Source organism: Poecilia latipinna, unplaced genomic scaffold (assembly GCF_001443285.1).
Source record: "Poecilia latipinna isolate Pla-1442-1.1 unplaced genomic scaffold, P_latipinna-1.0 Scaffold220, whole genome shotgun sequence".
Classification (NCBI taxonomy): Eukaryota; Metazoa; Chordata; class Actinopteri; order Cyprinodontiformes; family Poeciliidae; genus Poecilia; species Poecilia latipinna.
Window position 1 is genome coordinate 272,222 of NW_015112836.1, and position 21,153 is coordinate 293,374.

Sequence of the window (21,153 nt, forward strand, 5' to 3'; positions counted from 1 at the left end):
GAGTAAATGTGTTATGGTGATACATTTGACCTGGATATCTTTGTGTTTTTAGCTCACTGACCAAAGGGAAAGAACACATCTAAAAAGTGATTGCTTTGCAGAGTACTCGGTGTTCTGCAAAGAACAGCCTGGCCTGTGTAACTTAAAAAGCAGTTGCTTCAACATGCCCTCACTGTCACCTGTCAACACCGAGGCAGATGTTTAACGTCAGTAAAATGGCCAAAAGAGCCCATATGAGCACTCCATCTACACTCAATTAAGGTTAATACTACACCCCTGATCCTGTGCTCTTTTATTATCCATTATTATTATTATCCAGTAATGATAGATTGGGAATGGGAATGGGAGGGAAGTGACAAACAGGAGGTGGTAGTGCAGTCCTAAGGTCAGCGCTTCTGCTGGTTTGGTTCTGATGTGGTCTACCAGAAGAAAGTTTGAGCGAGACGCAGCCTCTGCCACACGGCACCAATTCCTGGAAGAAGCTGGTTCAGATTTACAGCCCACCCACATAGCACTGCAGTGCAGACGGACCCGACCGAGGCATCGCTGTGCTTTCCCCTCAGCCGGGGGTTTTGATTTTATACGGTTATTTACTGACTCGCTCTGCTGTTTTTCCTCCTTCTCTTCCTACTCCCTTTTCGCCGAGCGCAGGTGTGCGTTTGCTCAGCCGAGGAGATTTGTTGGCTTGACTACAAAGGCGCTTTGATATAAAAAGGAATCAGGCAATTCTGGTTCCACTTTATGGAGTCCCACCCCTCACATGCCAGTAAATGCCACAAACCAAGCCCCTGCAACGGGAAAAAGGAGTTTTCCTTTTAGAAGGCTGTTGTCACCTCACAAGCGTTCGTTAAAACATCCTGGATTTAATTAGTGTTACACTTCAGAGGTTTGATTAGTCAGACAGGAGGTGAGGAACACCTGAGTCAGGAGAGTCTTTGAGCCACAGGCGCTTCAGGAGCCAGTTTGACTCAGGTGACACTTAATTAGCCTGTGAAGGACTGTCAGCACCACAGACCCTCCAGTTGACTCCGGTTGAGATGAGATTCTTGAATCACCTTTCATGCCATATGAGGTCACTCCCTTTTGTGTCCACATGCACCATCCCAGAGACACACTCTCGTTGCCGTTGCACCCCGAGGCCCGAGGGGGAAGGAGACCCAGCCGAGGAAACGGGGAGGCCTAAAACGCCGGGGGAACCGCTGAGTGACTCTGGAAGCTTTCCGGATCAGGTTGCAGGGCCAACCGGGTCTGCATTGTGAAGACGAGTCGATCTGTTTGGGTGAAGGAGCCTTGCATCCATCAGGGGAGTCGTGTTGTCTCCAAGACCTCTTCACCCTGCCTGTAGGCACTAAATGCCACTGTGGAAATTTGAATTCTTTTGTGGTAGAGAGGAATGGCATTCATGACTTTTTGACTTGAAATAAGACACCTAAGGAGGCAATGATTTATGATGAGATTTTCTCCTGATTTTTAGGAATTCAGGGTTTCTCCCAGTGTGATATAATCCTGGTGGGCTGCCAGGCTTTACTTGAACCCCACCAGGCTTAGCATTGTTTATCTTAATTTTTTTTTTTTTAAACAGTGATAGTAAGACTTTATAGTTGATGCATTGAACTGGGCGTGACCGTCCCTTTACCTGCTTGTTGCCCACACAAGCTATTATTTGTGTGGGCAACACAAATAATAAGGGGAAACCTTGAAATTAATAAGAAATTCTAAAAATTTAGATTTCATTGGCGTTGAAGTTGAATTGATGTTTTCATCCTTCTGAAACCCACAGTACCGATGCCCCGCCCTCCTTTAGTAACTTTTTTAGCTGTTAGACTAAACGTAGATGAAACACTGAGGAATAGAGCTGAAGTAGTATACAGAGGTTGAAAGCTCATTTTTAAACACTTTAAGTCTTCTTCACTTAGTAATAATTTTCGCAGAGAGGCTTAATGGTGCTTAATCATGCTGCCTTCATTGATTGGAAAAAGACTGAATTTTCAGTTTCCAGCCAGTTGGAATCAGTTTCACTGGTTGGAAGTGAAAAAGAAGAAGCAAATCCAGTTGCTGCTCAGTTTCTCTGGGTTTTATTGGGGGCTTGTACTCATTTACTTATTTGTGTTGGCTGTGAATAAAAGTCAGTAATTAAAGTCAGTAATTAAGGAGCTGTGTTCTCTTGTTCACCACCCAAAAACAATCATCGCATGGAAAACTTCCTGTGATCCAACAAAGTGGACTTTTGCTGCTTCTGAGCGTCTGAGAAACAAAACAAACCCAGCATCTATCTTCGGGTTTGTAGAGGTTTCCCGTTAGGAGCGGAGAAGAAGGAAAATGAACAGTTGCTTGCTCTTAGCGTACCTTACCCTCCTCACCACGGCCTCTTTTTTTACCGCTCGCCAGCAGTGGAGCTCGTGGAATCGTCTAGCCCTTAAATCGCAGACACTATATCCCTTTCCTGCTAAAGTGATTGATCTATTTGGTACCGGAAAACACCAGCAGACCAGCCCTGCCAGGCAGCAAAAGTACCAATTTGACTCCAACCCTGTGATATAAGAGCGTTGTAGTGATGACAGACCGCGCCGTTTTCTGGGCTCCCCCACTTTTCATTCTACACGCCGTACCGAGGAACAACTGAGGACATCTGAGCGGCCTTTATAGTTGGAAGCGCTGTACATTTAATGCGCTGCTTGCTGCAGAAAGGCAGCCCGAGTTTTGTTGCCCAAGGCTGGCTAAGTATAGTTAACTCATAGGTGCACAAGGATATTTAGAGAAATAACTATTGTTTACGTGTCGTTTTCACAAAAGTAGTTTGAAAAATCTCAGACAGCACAACTGTCGTGGTTCAGACGCTGCTCTGTTAAGTCTCATCTTCACTTTGACCCCGTTATTGAACTAAATTCTTCAGAGTTCAGTCATCGGGCTGGGAACCATGCAGAGATGTTCAACGGCGCTCAGATGCTTCCTGCGGAGCTGGCACAGCTGTGTGAAAATTAGATCTTCCGAACGGTCGTGACTCAGTGGTACTTGCTTATATCTGTGTGTATTATGTATACATACTGTTGCCAAGTAGGAGAAAGTGATTTATGTGTGTTTACACTATACAGAATTGTATTAGTTTACATACAAATGTGCTGAGTAAGTTGCTGGGTTAGAACAGGCACGGGTTATTTGACAGAAATCAGAGCTTACCGTTTGTTTTTGTGTAATACTTTAGATGTAACTTCTGTCTCTGACCGTTTCATGTAGAGGTCGCACTGAAACGTTTTCCCTCTTCTATTATAAACAATTTGGATAATTTACTTATGCATCACCCAATAAAGACATGCAGAATTATAGAAATATTTGGTTGTTTTCAAAGTTTTGCGCTGTCTGCCTTTAGCACAATCAACTTTTACAAGGATTAAGGAGAAAGATTAAAGGGAAATTTGGCAGAGAACAAACCCTGAATGTAAATATATGTTGTAGCAGTAAAAGAAGACATAATTTACATATTTGTAAGGAATCTTAAGCTGCCCAGCTGGCATGCAATTAAGCTCAAAATTTATCATATCCCTGGCAGATTTAGACTTAAAAATCCTTTGCTGCTATTTTGATGATTTATCTTTGGCGATGAGCTCCAAGTCTTTGAAACTGAAAGGTCTCTTTGCCTTCACTCTAATCTTTAGCTCCTGCACAGATTGAAGTTTGGAGTCTCAATATCACCTCCAGTGAGAAGAAACATGTTGGCAAAAGTAAAAGATTGTTTGAAACTTCATTCTGCCAAGACAATAAAATGCTCGGCACAAATACAGGCTTTGAGCCGTCTAAAATTATAAACATGATAAAGCTAAAGACGTAATAAAGTTTGGTGTTCCACAGGGATCTGAGCCAGGAACAGTTTGGTGTATAAAGATGAGAAACTGCAGGGTCATTGACCTGCATCCACACAGGATAAAACTGGGTCAGGAAAGTAAACTCTGCAATACCAACTGCAGTGGGAAGTGTCCAGATGTGAACGATCTAAACTCTACAAATGTTTAAAAGTTCCTGGAAGGAAAAGAGAAAAACAACCCTGCTCACATGAAGTGGTGTTAACCGTTGATGTGTTCAGACGAAGTTTTCTGTGAGGTTCTTGTTCCTACATCTTCAGTTGCTGTGGTTGGTTTTCATACTGGCCTGTGTCAAATTAAATGAGCCCTTTGAGAAAGCTGTTCCCCTTTTCACCTTTGGTGGCGCTGCGACAAGATCCACTGAAGGAAACAACACAAAAACCTCTGAAGATGACACTGAGCGCAACTTCCTTCTTCACGAAATGTAAACCAAAATGGAGCAGCGTCAAATTTTAATGGTCACATGAGCAATTTCTCCTCTTACACTAGACCCATGCCTTGATTTTGGCTGCATTTACCCAGAATGCCCTGCATCCAGTTGGCATTCACCTCTGCATTTGAACCGCACAAGAGTTCAACTGAATCAAAACCAGAGTTTGTTTTTTTGGTCCGCATCAAAGTTCAATTGTACGTTCACACCTCCCCAAATGAACCGGATTTTCTGGGCAAACAAATTCAATTAAAGTGAACTAAACAGGGCCGGTGCAACGCACGCTTCGCTTATGTGGCGGAGAAAGCGGTTTCTAGGAAACCCATATTCAGGTTTACACAGCCTGCTGGTGAAGGTAGGGCAGCGGTGTTTACCTGCCCACTTGAGCAGATTCCTCAGCCGGCTGCCTCAGACGTGGAGCTACAGGCTGCGGTGCCTTCGTGTCTACTGTCTACACTGGAGACATTCTTAACCTGATATCGCTGCAGCGCGCTCAACAAAGACGTTGAAAGGCCATATTGAAGCAGGTCTGAGGAGGAGGAGCAGAGTGGGGGCGGTTTGATGAGATAGATGGAGCGACTAGTCTGAGGGGCCGGAAGCCTTGAAGTGCCATGCCATGAGGGAGAGCAGGTGTGAGCCTCTTTATATGTCTCTCTCCCTGTGTGTGTGCGCGTGTGTGTGTGTGTGTGTGTGTAGATATGCCTGGCTGACTGCGAGCTCTAACGCGTGTGCGTGCGTTTTTGAGGAATAAGTAGAGCGTGCGCTCCAGGCCTGGACGTTGAGACGATGCACGGCTGGTTTTCATGCCGCCCGAACGACAACATCGCGACTGGATAAAATTGCGCTCTCTTTGTTAATCATCACAGCAGTAGGTGATGGGTGGGTGTGCGTTAGGGAGATGGAGGCGACTTCAAAACGCCGTGGCAGCATTCTCTCAGCCCGACCTGTTTACACTGCTCAGTGAAGTCTGCATTCCACTGTCTCATTTTTCCATGGCATTCCACGAAGAGCTCAGTTCTCCTGGCTGCGTGCCCTACAAAGTTTAGCCCTCCCCTCACCCCGGCCGTGTACACACTGTACAATGCATGCATGCTGCTCACTCCATTTGGCCCCTAAAACAAGACGGGACCCAGCCGGGTGTGAAGAGAGCATGTTTGCTGGAGGAAATAACTCATATGCACAGCTGCACCTTGGAATGGTGGAAGATTCAGCTCACCTCTCGCGTTGAGACGAGCTAATGCTAACCTTTGCCTGATCTGGATATCAGAGGCAGGAGATTCTGCTTGTGTGGTGAAGTTTGTGTTAAAACAAATCCTCAATTTTATGATATTAGGTAAGAAATTAAAGAATTAAAGCCTGGGCGAGGCAGTGGTGCAGGGGTTAAACAAACGGAGGCCTTAGGGTTCGAGCCCCGGCCCGATGTCTCAACTTGATTCCCTGTCTAACAACTGTCACATAAAAGATACTAGACCTGACAAAATCATTAAAAATAGATTTAAAGCCAAAGTTTATTAAATGATATAACTTCAGTTTCCACATTATGACTTCTGTATGTTTTGCAACTGGAAATAGTAAAAAAAAACAAAAAAACATTTCTTTTTTAGGAAGAGAAAAACATAGAAACTTTGTCTCAGCCAGCAGACCAGGAGCACACAGTAACAAGTGGGGGAGGGGCAGCACTGCATTACTCTACGCCACATGCAGCTGGAGAGAACCGATGCCGTTACGGCACCCTCTGAGGCATCTCATTTAAAGGACTTGAATATTTCTTTGTGAAATCGAAACTTCAGATAACATCGTTACACCGGGAAAGTCGAGTTTTTCCAGTTCTCTGAGAGGAATCACTTTCTGATTCCGATTTTAATTTTTTTTTTTTCCTAAATATTATGACACATTAAGAAACATGCTGCTGGTTCTGTGTTAGAGGAAGACGTTTTGAATCCAACAAGAAATACGTTTATGCAATAAAAACACATGACCGTAACTCTTATCGGCTTTTTGTTAAACTCAAAAAAGTGCATCAAAGTACAGGCTAATGGTTATAAACTGACTTTTTTATTTTGATGCATTTATTAAATAGGATAAATTATATTTTCAAATCCTAATTAAAGCCGAAGGGAAAATTAGTGGTATTCTTTTTATGGCTGATTAATTGGTGCTTCTCTTATGTTATGGGCTGGCAAAATATCAACACATATTATACAAAGTTTTATTACTTATTTTGTCATCTGGAATGTTAGAAAAGGTTTGGTCAAGTGAAATTACTCAAACGGAGAACAATAGTGAACAACAATACGTGTGAAAACAACCAACCCATTTATTGGCAACCAGTGGCTTTGAGTGCTGCTGGATACAAATCCTGGACCGGATCAAATCCTGGACCCGAGTGGTTTTATCGGCGTGCTTTTATCTGAGATCTTAGATGCAGAACGATATTGTCCGATACTCGTTTTCTGGCTGACCAATGTCTGACATCAATATCTGGTCAGAACCAGACGCCATAACGCATAACTCTTTTTTTTATTTTATGTGCTGTAGGTTCTCTAACGGAGTGAAAATGAACACAGAACTCGAAGTGATGTGGTTTTACTCTGATTTCCGGTCGCTCGGTTGTATCTCGTAGCCGCCCTGTGGCTAACCCAGACCTGTCCACTTCTCTGCTGGCTGGTCTTGAAAAGCTCTCAGTGTCTTCCCGGGCCATAAATCAAGCGACTTCCAACGCCTCCCTTGGAGCCACAGCGAAGCACAGCAGCAAAAAGGAAAACGGTTAACAGTGCCAATTACAAGGCGTGTTGCTGGAGCTATTTTTTTTTTTTTTTTTTTTTTTGTGCCAGTTTGCTGATGGTTTGCTCAGCATGTAGGCCGTGCCAAGATGTTGGGGGTGAGAATAAAAATAGCACACGCGCACATAATGATAATAATAATAATAATGATAATAATAATAAACCTATTGGTTTGTATTTACCTCCTTTGTGTGTTTCTGACTGCATCTCTCCGACATCCACTGGTGGTTAAAGGGACACTTGTGGTCTGGACTTTAGAAACGGTGACGGACAGTGACATTTTTCCATTTTCCCTTCCCACTGGATCCTCCCTTGGAGATCTTCCACAACAGTGTTTCTAGATAATGACATCAGCAGAGTGCTTCCATTTCACTTGGAATCTCCAAACATTTAAAAAATGTGTAGGAGACCCTACGCATTACTCGTTTAGAGCAATCTGTCTGACCCATTCGTTTTAGCGACAGGTTTCCCCCCCGGCGCGTGGAAAATCGGGGGCCAAAGCCGGACGTGCAATCAACGTCACGTCTTGGCGTGAAGCGCGCAGAAGCCGCGCGGCGTGTACAGAGTGCATACGTTGCAGGCAGATGTTGCAGCAATCGACTGTGGGAACAGAGGAAGTGTGCTGGAGAAGTCATTTCTGTTTGTCATTTGTTCTGTGCAGATGGGAGGACAGAAATGCCTCCAAGGGTAGTTGAGGAAAATGATTTACGGTGTCAACTCCAACCCCAATAATCAAGCTTAAACGTTTACCTGCAATCACTCTTAATCATGTCGGTGCCAGAGAAGAGGGATATTAATTTATTCCATTAAATCGGAGGCTTATCCAAACCATTACACAACCTTTTGCAGGGGGATGCATTTGTTGTGCCGCATTCCATTTTGCAACGAACCTTTATATAAAAGTGGTTTTGTGGGCTGCAGTTTGTTTAGTTCAGCTCGAGTTGAAACTGTTTATTTAATTCATTTTGGTTTCTTTTATTGGTGCATTCACTGCGTAATCACCCCTGGAAGTCCCACTCTCCACCAGGGAGAAACGAAAGTGGCAAAATGACATGCTCTTCTACTTCAAACCCCTGCTAGCTTTAGAAACAACCTCAACCAGTGCAAAAGTATTTTTACTTTTTCAATCTTAATCACATCACAGTTTATATGTGTGTGTATATTATTATGATTTAATATGAGATTGGGCTAAAATGATTAATCTGATGATTCATTGAAGTGATTGTCAATTCATTTAGTAATTGATGAATTGTTAAACAGTGTTCACACTAAAAATAAAAAAAAAACAGGAAATTTGCTGAAAGAACAATATGCCAATACTGTGCAAAAATATCTACATTTTGCATTTAAGATGCAAAACTTTGTAATTATGTTCTGGAAGCTTGACCAGGTTCAAATTGTGTTAAATAAATCACTTATGAAGCATCTTTACTGTCCAATTATTAATCAATTAGTCCAGTGGCTGAGCCCGACACCATATTGATAAGTCGAGCAGAAATGCTTGAGTTTTTCCACATTCTGGTGTTGGAAGAGTTTTCTAGCTGCAGATGCATCCTTCGCTTCAGATGATCAAGCGTCTAATGGCAACGACACGTGAGAACTGATGTTTACAGACGCTCTCCGCTCACTCAGATTGAGATTTGGCAAAGACGCATGGGCAAAAATGTCATCCGCTAAATTCGCAAAGCTGTTTGAGACTTTGGCCAAAATCTTTCCAGCTGTAAATGCAGCAAAAATTAGATTCCAAAAAGAAATCCAGGCCACACTTCGCATTTTTATTTGTCGAAAAGCTTTAAGACCACATCTAACTTCACCATCAGTTCACCTCTGCACGCTACTCTGTGTCAGTTGATCTCGTAAAAATAGAAATTGATCGTCTTGAAGCACAACTGAACGTTTTTATGGCAGAATTTTAAATGCAATGAAGAACTTTGAACAATAAGCCAAAACAAAACTTTATAGAATCTCGAGCCTCCGAGGAGGAAACAAGACGCGGCACATTTCCTTTATTTTCTGCTTAAATGTGCTTTTTCTTCTTTTTTCTTTTTATCACATTCAAGCAGCCCTTGATCACTAAATTCAGCCATTCGTCAAGGTTTTTTTTATCAGCCATTTGAGGTTTTCTCTCTCTTCACTTGCTGCTTTGTGTACAGAAAGGCCCCGGGCCGCCAGAGTTCTGCCCAGAAGCCGTGATTTGGTCTTTAGCCTTCATCAAAGCGTTTTTAAAGCTGAAGCAGCAAACGTTTCGCTCTCTTTAGAAGCAGTACATTATTATAGAAGACACTTGTTGGTGGGTGGGGACGGGGGATGGGATTGCATTTCCTAATAAAAGAGGGATGTTTAATCCACCCTCGGCGGCGGCGTTCTGTGTTTCATTTCACGAGTACGTGTGTGAAGGGAACTCTCTCTTGTGATGTCCTGCAACATTGAACCTATGAGTGGATAGACTGCTGCTCTTAAATTGCTTAATTGAAATATATTGTAACCAATTAGCTTCCCTTATTTCCATTTTCTGCCGCCGCCGTCTGCAGGCCGGGGCCGACCGGCTGTGTGGACGCGGCGCCTGTGTCCACAGGGCAGAGGGATCGCTGCAACACTAACAAACTGCAGGGTTACCTAGCCACTGGCTTGTTATGACAGGGAAGTGCTGTGTTTATGTTTAGCTGTGAGCTTTGAAATGTATAGCAGTACCCTGGCCTGAGACTGATGGAGAGCCTCAGGTTGTTTTCTTTTTTTTTTCTGAGTCTATGCTAATGTGTTTGTATATGCCAGGTGTTTATGTTAGGAAGGCCACAGAACCTGTGCATGACGTGCAGCCAAGGCACTTGGCTTCGACTTGAGGCCGTTTCCTCAGAATCCCCACTGCGACAGACAGTTGTCTGTAAAGAAATGTTTTTCTTTTTTTTTTTCTTTTTTTTTTTGAGACTAAGAGCAACCAGATGCTTACTTTACTTGACGGTATCTTTGAACTAAAAATCAAAGATGTCATCAATCCCTTTCTGATTATTGTTATCTGTGATTATTATTATTTCTTCATGTCTGTCTTGATAGACGACGCAGCCTCATGTGCTGTATTTAAGGTCTTAGGACCAGCCTCTGCTTTAATATTCCCCACAACTTTCTCTTTCCTTGAACTGTCACATAAAATCCCAGTAAAACTCATTGAAGTTGCTTGTAATGTGACACACTGTGGAAAAAGTTCAACGGGCATAAAAACTTTGGCGAGACAACGTAAACAAAGCGTTCTGCAGACACCCTCGCATGCCCGCATATTTTCGCAGGTGTCTCCTTCTTCATCTGTTCCGTTATAAATATGCAAAACTGCTTTTGACATAATTGACTGAAAGTTAACACCCTGAAACAACAAAGAAGTAACATTTGCGGCGACAGCCTCCACGGCACAGGTGCGGCTGTCCCCAGCTCCCGCGCCTCGCTGTGCAAAGTTCACCCCTCTTTTTATGCCACGTTATCTAACAGAAGCGAGGGAAGCAAGCATGAAAGGGAGGGCCGAGCAGCGCAAAAGTGCAGACGGCAAACACCGTGACCTGCTAACACATCCTTTATCTGGTGTTCCAAACAGTGGAAGTGTTTTAATTCACCCCTCAGCCACCCGTTTCTTCTGCTCGCTGCTGCTCTTCCCTCCCCTGGTTCTTTCTTTTCGCTCTAATCCCTTTCATGAAGCAGAGACAGTCTGACGGGCCTGAAGTTTGGCGGGGGAGTGGGTGGGTGTGGAGGGAGGCTCCTACTTAAAGAAAGCGCCAAGGCAAATTTGGGGTTGGTGGTAATTACCTGAGCTTCATTAAGGGATCACGTTTCCCCCCAAGTTATTCCCCGTGGTAACCGTCACTGGATACGGGGCCGACACTGTCGATGAAAAAGGGGCTGGAAGATGACACTCTCTTTGTTTTGACAGGACCAAAGCAGTAAGGCCTCCTGTTCATTTGTATTTGCAAAGAGGAAAGGGGGGTGAAGGACTCTGATCCCACTTTTCCAGATACTCCAACAGGGAGGATGTCTGCTCTGCTCCCTTGGCAAGCCGTCTTCTTGACCCTATCAGCGTTAGATGTGCTCAGGATACACAAAGATTTCTCAATTAGGAGTCTGTATACGGGACGCTCTTTTGACACCGACAGCTCAAAGCACTCTGGGTCAAGAAAGAAAAGCAAACTTTGGGGATCGGACTCCCAACAACTAGCTATGCGTCAGTTTCCCTTGGAGAAACGCTTAGGAACTTTTTTTTTTTTCCACCAGTCGCTCATGCTCGTGCACACATTCGCATGCAAGCACATGCTCAGGTGCCTTTAGCAAGAACATGGAGCCGTGCTCTCTCTGCAGACTCTCACACCCTGATGTTGAACCGACTTGTTTCCAAAATGGCAAGGTGGAAAGCGAGGGGTCAGTGTCTCAACCCGCCCTGTCACCTCGGGCTCATTTCTCAGCGAAAGCCGTGTGGCGCTGGTTGTTGTAGCGCACACGGCAACAGTAATCCGGGCAACCGGATTGCGATCGCTTTTAGCTATTACATGCGGTTGAGTTGCTCCTTTTTTGTAGCTGCTTTTCCTGTGATTAAAACAAACCACTGCAAAGTCAGCTTCGGTAAGTTTTGATTGGCGAGTTTTAATCCAGACTTCCTGGCAAAAGTCATGAACCTCGCATCATTTCTTTATATTCTCCTTGAAAATTGAAAATTATAGCGATAGTTTTCTAGGCTTTGGCTTTACCTGTTATCTTTACAGGTTTTAGAGAAACCTGGTAAAGATAAAGAGTTGTACCTCTTCCACCTTGATGTGGAACCAGCCTTGAGGTTCAGGTTGCCATCTTTGGAAACTGTGCGTTATGTTAAAGCCACCTGATCGGATCAGATCATTATATTCAGCTGCCATTAACTGGAGCACATTTGTACAATACATAACTTGCAGGCTCCAGCCTTTTTGCGGTTCAGTATTCGTAGATTACCACATGACTACAAATCATTCATGGAAAACACGCCTACTCACCGAATGTTTAGTAGAGCGTACCTACAATTGAAAAAGTAAATTCAGCTCAGGAAATATTTAGGTGCATTGCTACTTGGCCGGCATTTGAAAAGCAGCCAATCCAGGAGCACTATTTATTTATCTTGGTGTTGATTGGCTGAAACCATGGACGTTAGCTTCTATGGTAGTGCTAAGATTGTTTCCACTGTGCGTATTGGAGCTGCGGTACATTTTTAAAAGTATGATTTTTTTTTTTTTACATATTTGCTAAAATGATCACTATCTTGTGACGATATAAAATGAGACAGATAATCAGTGAAACCATTGACCTCATCCATCTCATCCCTAAGCTGCTTTGCTGTCTGAAGAAATTCACAGCTCCCGACCAAAAACAACCAATCTGAGCCAGGAGGAGGGTCACAGCGCTGTCAATCACTCTCGTGTGCTCACTGCTCATTGTGCTAATAGTGGAGAAACAACTTACCAAAACAGGAAAACCATTTATCCTCCATCACCGGCGGCCATGCTAACTAGCCTTAGCGTTCACGACAAGCTCAGGTGCCTACAGCGCAGCAGAGAACGAGACGGGTAGAGGGCAGAGGCTCAAAATGTTTAGGGGAAAATCATCCCAATCTTTGACCATTTGCTGGCTTTTCTTCTTTTGTTTTATTTCAACAACTCTAATGTCGAGTCTGTCGCCTCCTGGTGCAGATGTTTGGATCTGAGTCACCCCAGAGGTGCCTCAGAAGTGTGTTCCCTGTGTGTGTTCACAGGTTTGCGTGTACCACGTTGATTGAATTGTTGCTTGACTTGCAGTAATCTGACAGACTTTCCAGACCCTTAGGCAGAGCTTCTTCACTCAGAGTCTTGATTCGACGGATTTCATTTGAGTAAAAGAGAAAAAAGAAAAAACTGCTTCATTTTGAGGTAGCAGTTTGGCAACGGCTTGCTAGAGGAAATGTGACTTGAACAGCTGGTGGCAGAGCCTGATGAGAGGTTCAAACTTCCCACCTTAGCTCCAGCTGACACAACCGCCTGGGCTCGGTTCCCTGCTGGCAGCAGATGAACTAAAACGCTTGCATACTGATTATCTTTACAAAAAAAAAAGAAGATCTGCAGGGCAAAGTCATGGGGAAAAACAATATTATTGACTCTGTACTGCAGCTACTATTTATTTCCTCCTTTTTTTTCTTTCCATATACTTGTTTTTGAGGCTGTTAGATTTTGGTTTTGTTTTTTTCAGTTTTTTTTTTTTTTAGCCCTGGAATATTTTTGGTAGTCTTTGATTGAGCTGAAAAAAAATGCCTTTAATCGAGGCTACAAAGGAGCCGAGGGACATGTCCCTGTCGGTTCTGCAACAGATCTAGACAGATGAGGAGGAGGCGGAACGGAGGAGTTTGCATTGTTAACAGTCTGTGGGGAACAGTTTGCGTTGCCTGTGGTTTCTCGTCCCTGTGAAATGGAGACTCAGTGATTTGGTTTCCCAGGCTCTGTTTTTGTCAGGGCCACACACCAAAAAAAAAAAAAAAAAAAAAACCAAAAGAAAAAGTTTCAGAGTGTCCTTGTTGCCGTTTATAGTCCAGCAAAAGCAGCGTGCCTCGGAGCGGTACGCTGCACCGACGGTGGCACACGCAGAGTGTTCGGCGGGGCTCCGATTGTAAGCAGTGCCGACGCATCTAAAATAGAAGATAATGCCTGGTGTAGTTCGAGACGCAAAACATAGGGGGTTGGCCTCAGAGGAAAGCCAGAAGAAAGTAAAAGCAGCCACTCCTTCTGAGCCTGTTTGGCTCAGCATTGGGGTTATTATCTCCTTTATTTGGTGTGATTGCACAGCGTCATGTAGCGACTTGCTTAATGTCACAAAGAGATCCAAACAAGCGTCAAGTTAGCCATTTTCCCCAAGCATCTTGTTGATTGTTTTTCTGTTCTAGCATGTCCCACAAATTTACCACAAAAGACGAGCAGAGGTCAAGGCGCATCACAGGAGTAATGTCAATAAAAGTATTTTTTTCTGAACTTCTGTTTTTTCGAAGGCCAAGTTCAACCATGGGCCTCTAATTTGAGCCTAGTAAATGCAGATTGGTGGAGACAGCTGGCAGCGCAGCGTATGGAGCCAGCCAGGGGTTCTTTCTGCTCTGCAGCTCGCTGCCGTCACGAATGCCGGCCGCCATATTTGAAGTGGTGTATTCGAATTCGTCGTCTTTGTAAGCTCAACTCGACAACAGCTGCTGTCAGCGTTTAGAAAGACGCTACAATCCTACGATTTGACGTACGATGGGTGACTTTTGTTTTCCTAAGATCAGGTGATGGCATATTACACACGATGTACTAAAATGCATCTCTCCACTTTCACTGCTTCCGCAGGAATCCAGACGGTGAGTCGCGGCCAGGTGCTGCTGTTTTCTGGCCCTTCCTTTTATCTCGCTGTCCCAGTCTGGTTTTCCAAGTCTGTTTTCCGTCGTGTCTCCTCTCCCTCTCTCTCTCCCTCCTTCCCTCCGCCTGACAGGCATGCACCAGCCCTTTGCAGCCCATTACGTCAATTCCCCAACCCGGGGATGCCAGCTGTTGATGTCACCCCTGGGTCTTTTTAATTTGGAGATTTCCGCTGGGCGAGTTAAGGGGAGGGAGGGAAGGAAGGAAGGGGTCGGCAGCCACACGAAGAGGGGCAGAACCGTTCCGGCCTAGGCCAGGACCGTGGAACCGGAGGGCGGGTGCGCCCCGGGAGTCCGAAACGAGAACTGATCAGGAGAAGACTTCACTTGGAGGAGTTTTCGGAAGGGGGTTGAGGAGCACATTGCTGCCTCTGTGACTCGTGACGGCATGTCTGCGACCTGCGAGCGCTGCGGCTATCCCCTTGAGCTGTTAAATGCAGCCTTTCAGCAGTTACGATTTTCTTCCCTTTCAGAGGGGATCAAATGTTCCTACCAAAAGCCTATCTCTCATTCTTTGGATCCTCAAGGCTTTGTGTGGGAGTGAACATCACCTTCCATGTAATTGATTTCATTGGTTTATGAGGGAAGAGCGTCAGCGTCACACACAAATGCCTCCAACTTCACTGTTGGTGTGAAAACACCTCCCCTAGTCTCTACGGTGCCTGGTAGACGTGTTTACGCTCCCCGAACTTTGTCACCTTTTGTTGCAACCACAAACGTCAGCGGTGGTTTGGTGAGACGGACCTCTGGTTTTTGTAGTTTTTTACAAATAAAAAAATCTGGGAAGGGCTTAGTGGGGAATTGACGAAGCCCTCCTGTGTCTAAGAGTCCGATATTACAAAGAAGACAAAGCTGGTGAAGAGTCTACATAACCAGCAGTTTGCAAGTCTTGTCACAGATTCTCATCTGAATTTAGTTTGGGCCAAACTAATATTTTATAATACACCTCGATCTAAACTAGAGGTCTTCAAATCCAGGCTCTGAGGTCTTAGATTTGTCTCTGCTTTGACTCTCCTGAGTCACATAACGATGCCTTTAGCAGGACTCTGGAGAACTTGACTGCATGCTGAGGAGATGATTCAGTCATCAGGTGTGTTGGACCAGGGACATATCTAAAGTCTCACTCTGGCTGGTTAATGTTTGGTTTGCTTCAAGCCAGATTGGGTGTCTCTATTGGCAGTCTGGATTAGGGGGTGTGGGCGCGATCGTTCGGCTTCCCCTTTCCAGTTGACATTGTATACCTTCTTGGGCTACAATTTATAAAAAGGTTTGAATCTCAAGGTTGGACCATGGAGTGATCTATTTGCATTTTGTCAACTACTCATCACAAATTGAAAATGTCGAAACTTTGCTGTTGACGTAACTTAACGACTGTAATCTGCTGCCAATCAAATTGCTTTTGCGCAGAACCCGACTCTATCTGGCTTGTAGCACCCCAGAGGTGCTTCCAAACCACACAATATCTGCAAGTGGAGATGACTCTGGCAAGGGCCGACTGGTTAAATCCACTACTATGGAGAAGGGTCTTAAAAATTGCTGAACACCGGCCGTTGAGGCCTGGATTAGGCCTCTAGTTTGTTTGTGTCTAGAAAATCCGGTTCATTTGGGGAGGTGTGAATGCACAAACTCTGATGCAGACCAAAAAAGAAAACTCTGGTCTGCTTAAAAACCTCGGTGTATGTTCTTGTATTTCTTCCGTAAAGGCCAGAGTTGTCCTGTCCTGAACTGTGGATCTCAGCAGCTCCTCCAAAGCTACCATGGACCTCTTTGCTTCTTCTCTCTTTCAGGATCTCCAGTTAGTTTCATTAACTTTTTCAAAAAATCCCATTGAAATGTTAAGTAGTTAACATAACGGCATAAATTGTGATTGCTCAGAATTTCAGAGACGTTTGTGTCGCTTGGGTAATAATAAGTAAAGTAACTGGAGGGAAGACAATGTTTGCTTTATCCTGTTTGTCTCTGTCTTCTGCAGTATCACCCTGTGTCTCTGTGCAACACAAGCGAGGATGAACGACAAGACAGCGGCTTCATCACCATCGTCAAGCTGGAGCAATTAGGTCCCCACTGCTCGCCGCTGCTGGATAAGGTACCCCTCACACACAAAACACACAGTGATGCCCCTCTCTGTGACCCCTTTTCCTTTGTCAGACTTGGCAGCAGCGAGATGAAACATCTCTCCACGCTGCCTTCTCTCCCAGCTCTCCTTCCGCTTTTGGATAAAGTACAAAAGGTTTTTGAGGGAATTATTTGGCAGAATTTTTCCTCTTTAGGACAGTGATCTTTCAGGGTGAGGTCTTGAAAGAAAGAAACGAAGGGGCGGTGGGGTGGGAATGGCTCGGCGCTGCTATGTAGCAAGTGGCCATGAGCCCTGGCTCTGGATGTGAGGCTTTCGGGCCCCAGCTGTCACCGGGCCGATCTCAGCCAGCCAGACGCTCAGGGTTCTCCATTTCTGCTTCCCTCTAATAAGAATGCAGCCAGACCTCCGCAGATTCCAGCCACAATAATTTCGATGCATGTGTAAGTTTTGTCGGAGCTGACCTAAATCTCCCCCCGGCGTCTTTAAGTATTCTGCCATGCGTCGCTGGCTGGCATCCCTCGGCTTGAAAGCGACGCGATTTAAACTGTTGCTATTTTTCCCTCCTGTTTTTCAAGTGGTGACAAATTAGCAGGCAGGAGTATAGTTAGGCGGCTTGCTTTTTTTAGCCTGTGTTTTCTTTTCCCCCCTAATTTAAAGCCATGTCGAGGAGCTGCCCGCCGCGGCGACGATCTAGAGACATTCCCACAGTTTCCCTTCTCTTCCCTCCTCCTGTCGCTCCCTGCGAGGGTGGATTGGTTGACGACGGGGATCGGGGGGGGGGAAGAGCGCTGCTGTCACTCAAGGCTGACTGCAGAGAATAGTTTTGATTAAAGCCTTAATGGCAACCCTGTGTTGTCCCATAAACAAAAACTTCCCTTGCCCTCCCCAGTGCTAAAAGAGCGTGGAACAAAAGGCGACCGCTTCCGAGTGCTCGCTCTCTCCCTCCCCGCTGACGGCCTTTGAGATCCAGAGAAGTTAAGGAGGGAGGAGTGTGTGTTTGTGAGGTGGGTGCTGAGGGAGGTGGTGGTGGGGGGGGGATCTTGTTGTTTTGGCTCCCTGGAAACTATGTGTTGCAATAAACTCCAATCCAGCCACCTGCATCCTCCCTTTTCTTGGTGAGATTCAGAGCTTTTGGTCACGGTGGATTTACTGGGGGGGGAGTCATTGTGGGGCTGGGGGGGTTTCACCATGCAGCTGTTATGAAGTTCACCCCATGCCTTTTGAAGAGGATGAATCAGACCGTACTGTACGGGATATGCGGTGCCGTCCCTGCCTCCGTTCTCTAGATGGCACTTGTTTATAGTTTAGTCTGGCTGCAAGGCGCCCCGGCCAGCCTATAGGAGCCTGTGACGCCCACAGAGGGCTCGTGTTGCGCCACGTACACTTAGAATAGAGCGCAAAGCAAACAAAGTGAGGTTAAGAGCCTTAATGGGGAAGGTTTTGTTCTTGTCCTTTGTTTTTAGGTTGGTTTTCAAGGATTCCTCGAGTCACTGCAAGGAGATTTTTTCACCCCTCTAGTGCTCTTCACCCGAGCTTTCTCACCGTGTTTTTGAACATTTCGGCTGGTGTGGCTCCCAGGATTAAACAATGCACTGGTCAGAGATTGGTGGTCGGTTTCCAATTGGCGAATTTGTAAAACCTCTGACCTGTAAGTAAATGTCAGTTTAACTGGAGACAAAAAAAAAAGACAAAACATAAACAATATTGAAAATATATTTTATACTTTCCTGATAAATTTCAAATTGAACAGATAATGATTAGGGTTAAATACAAAAAAGATTTGATTAAAAGAACAAACTTTTCTTTTTTTTCTTTTTTTTTAAAAATCCGATAAGGCATCGGAGATCCCTTTAATATTAACGACAGTGCTGGCTAAGCTAATATTTGAGTGGAAAAACCTTTGATTTTCTGTCAGTTGTGTTAAATTTTAAAATCAATAATTAATTTATTGTAAATATATAGGAGCTTGTCTGTGAGCAATCATAGACTCTTCTGTTAGAGGTGATGTCACACTGTGTGAGAGAGAACAGTCGGTGTTGCACAGCTCCGCAGTCAAACAGGATTTCACTGTTATTTCTTAACAAAGATGATTATGATGGTGACATTTTAAATAGCTTTTATCCTCATATGTTAGCAATAAGGCGCATGTGTGTATTTTATGAAATATACCGCCGCCTTACCTGTGAGATTTTGAAAAGATTACCAACAGTTCATCTTTAAGGGAATAATCAAACCAATTATATAGATATATATTTATATATATTTAGCCCTTTTACCTGCAATATGCTTTTACTCAACAGACACGTAGCTCTTATATAAGCTGCGTTTACCAACTGGAAACAAAAAGATAATTTCCAACCAGCCAATCACGGATCAGTCACAGACCAGACTAGTAAAACTGGTCAGTGGTTCAGTGACCTGAACCAGCTCTACTCCAGACGCACAGTTTTCTTTTTTCGTGTCTTGACACTCTGTGTCATCCCAAAGCAAAGAGAATAACTGAAGATACCGTCCTCATCTTTCACTGTACTCTTCTTTCATGCAACACTTTATAATTTGGAGATTAATGATGGGAACATTCCTTAGTTTAAATTTATAAGAAATTTTCATGTACAACTTTAAGCTTACAGATAGCGAATGAAGTGGAAGGCGTCCAACTTCATTTAAAACCTGTTGAGCTTTTTTTTTTGCATTAATCATTTAACACTTTTATGAATTTAATTTGAACTTTTATTATAAAGCTCCGGAAAATCCGAAATTTCCCTAAAAGTGTAGAAGTTTCCTCTGAGCTGCAGCTGGTGCCCACCAGTGTGTGTGTGTGTGTGTGTGTGTTGTAAATGTCTGAATCAGATCCTTCGACCACTCCAGTGGTTTTGCGTCATTCCACCACACAACATAACACAAGTAGAGGCTGCATACTTTCTCTCTCTGTCTCTCTCTCCGCCAGCATGTTGTGCTGCAGTGGAAAAGATCCGTCCGCTCTCTGTTCGCCTCGTCTGTTTACACGGAGGCTCCGGATAGGTTCTCGGGTCGAGCAGCCGAGCAACACAAGATTCGGGAGAAAAATCTGAGAAAAACTCACCAGTTCGACTTTATTCCAAACACACTCTCCCATCAGCTACTCCCACTTTGTGTTCAGCTTTGTGAAGCACTTTAACCCTGGGATTGTTTTGTGAAAACAGCTCCTACGGTGACTGAGTCTTGGGCCCTTGCCTGAACTTGTTAACTCTCGTAGAGGTTTTCTTATTGATTCTGCCCCCTCAGATGAAAAGACCTCTTGGCCTGCTTTCTGCAGTAATCCTGTTTTCTTTAACCGAGCCTTTGAAGTTCATCTGTTTGTTCATCCAGTATGTGTGTTAGTGGATCATATCATGTCAGGCGTGCTTTACAAACGTTTCACAGCGGATCACATTGTTAATCAATCCGTTTATACACCCGTTTTAATGTGTCACATCCATTACGAGCACAAACTATTCCTGATCCCTGGATGACGACGCCCGCTTATTTCTGCATTCGTTAGAGCCGCCTTGTGTCTAATCAAGTCGGTTTTATTCACTCTTTGTGTGTAATACCAAATATGGTGAAGCAGCTTGTAATGTGCTGTTTGTTTCTGCTAATCAAGCACCATTATAAATCAGGCTAAGTGCCAGGCAGCATTAGCATGATAAGTAGCGCTAGCTACCTGATGCAACAGCTTTACTTGGAACTTGATGCTTATTGCTTGTAAGAGGAGATGTCAGCAGTAATGTAAATAATAGCAACACGATTGTGGAAGACAGCAGCTAAAATCAAGTTTGTTACTGATTACATACAAACTAGCATTAGCACTACAGTGTAGCTTGCTTCTGCAGGAAGTTAGAAAGGTAGTAGCTTAAAATTTCATGAGTTATTGCTTCAAAACTAAAGAAAATGCATTGTTATATACATACTTGTCTCGTGTGAACTTTAGGGCAGATAACTAAACATAAGGATGTATTTTTGGTGGTAATTCTGAGGATTATAAGGGACCACTGGCCACAATAATAAGTCTTATTTTAGTGTGTTACTACACCAGAGAAACACAGTGCTGTGCCACCTCCATTTATTAACATGTTCTTTTGGCATTTGAATGTGTTAAAGGCAGTAAAATACATTTCTTTCAGCGTGCACTACTACTACTAGCGGTTAGCATAAAAACAAATAGCAAATCAAATAAGTTTTCCTTCTGGCAACTGGACCACATTCATCTTAGACATGATGACATTTCCTGGTCTGAGTTTGTCATGATTTCCATTTTCTAGTTGGACCGAACACACCTTTAGCACTGTTTTCTAGCTAGCTGCTGTTAGCATCAGTTCAAAAACTAGCAAGCACTAACGCTCAATGAATGGCTTCAGATTTTGGCAGTTAGCATTATTTTACCGATGCTCTATGTAAATAGTTACAGCAAAAACTGGCATACAAAGGCCAAAATGAAAAACAGTCTTTGGGAAATGAGTCTTATTTTGCTATCTTGTTAAAAAACTTAACTCACTTCATCCATGTGAACTTATAAGTGCACATGTCTGTGGTGTGACAGGAAGCTACATGAGTTAGCCTGTTGCCACAAGTTGTCAAAC

The 21,153-nt window shown here is 44.0% G+C and overlaps 1 protein-coding gene across 1 annotated transcript in view; it reads left to right on the forward strand.

The window, feature by feature from the left end:
* rnf43 (ring finger protein 43) overlaps nucleotides 1-21,153 on the forward strand; it is a 121,781-nt gene that overhangs the window by 56,420 nt on the left and 44,208 nt on the right. The window contains exon 2 of the mRNA XM_015031841.1: nucleotides 16,451-16,564. Coding sequence (XP_014887327.1) covers nucleotides 16,451-16,564 — 114 coding nt within the window. The remainder of the gene's footprint in view (nucleotides 1-16,450; nucleotides 16,565-21,153) is intronic.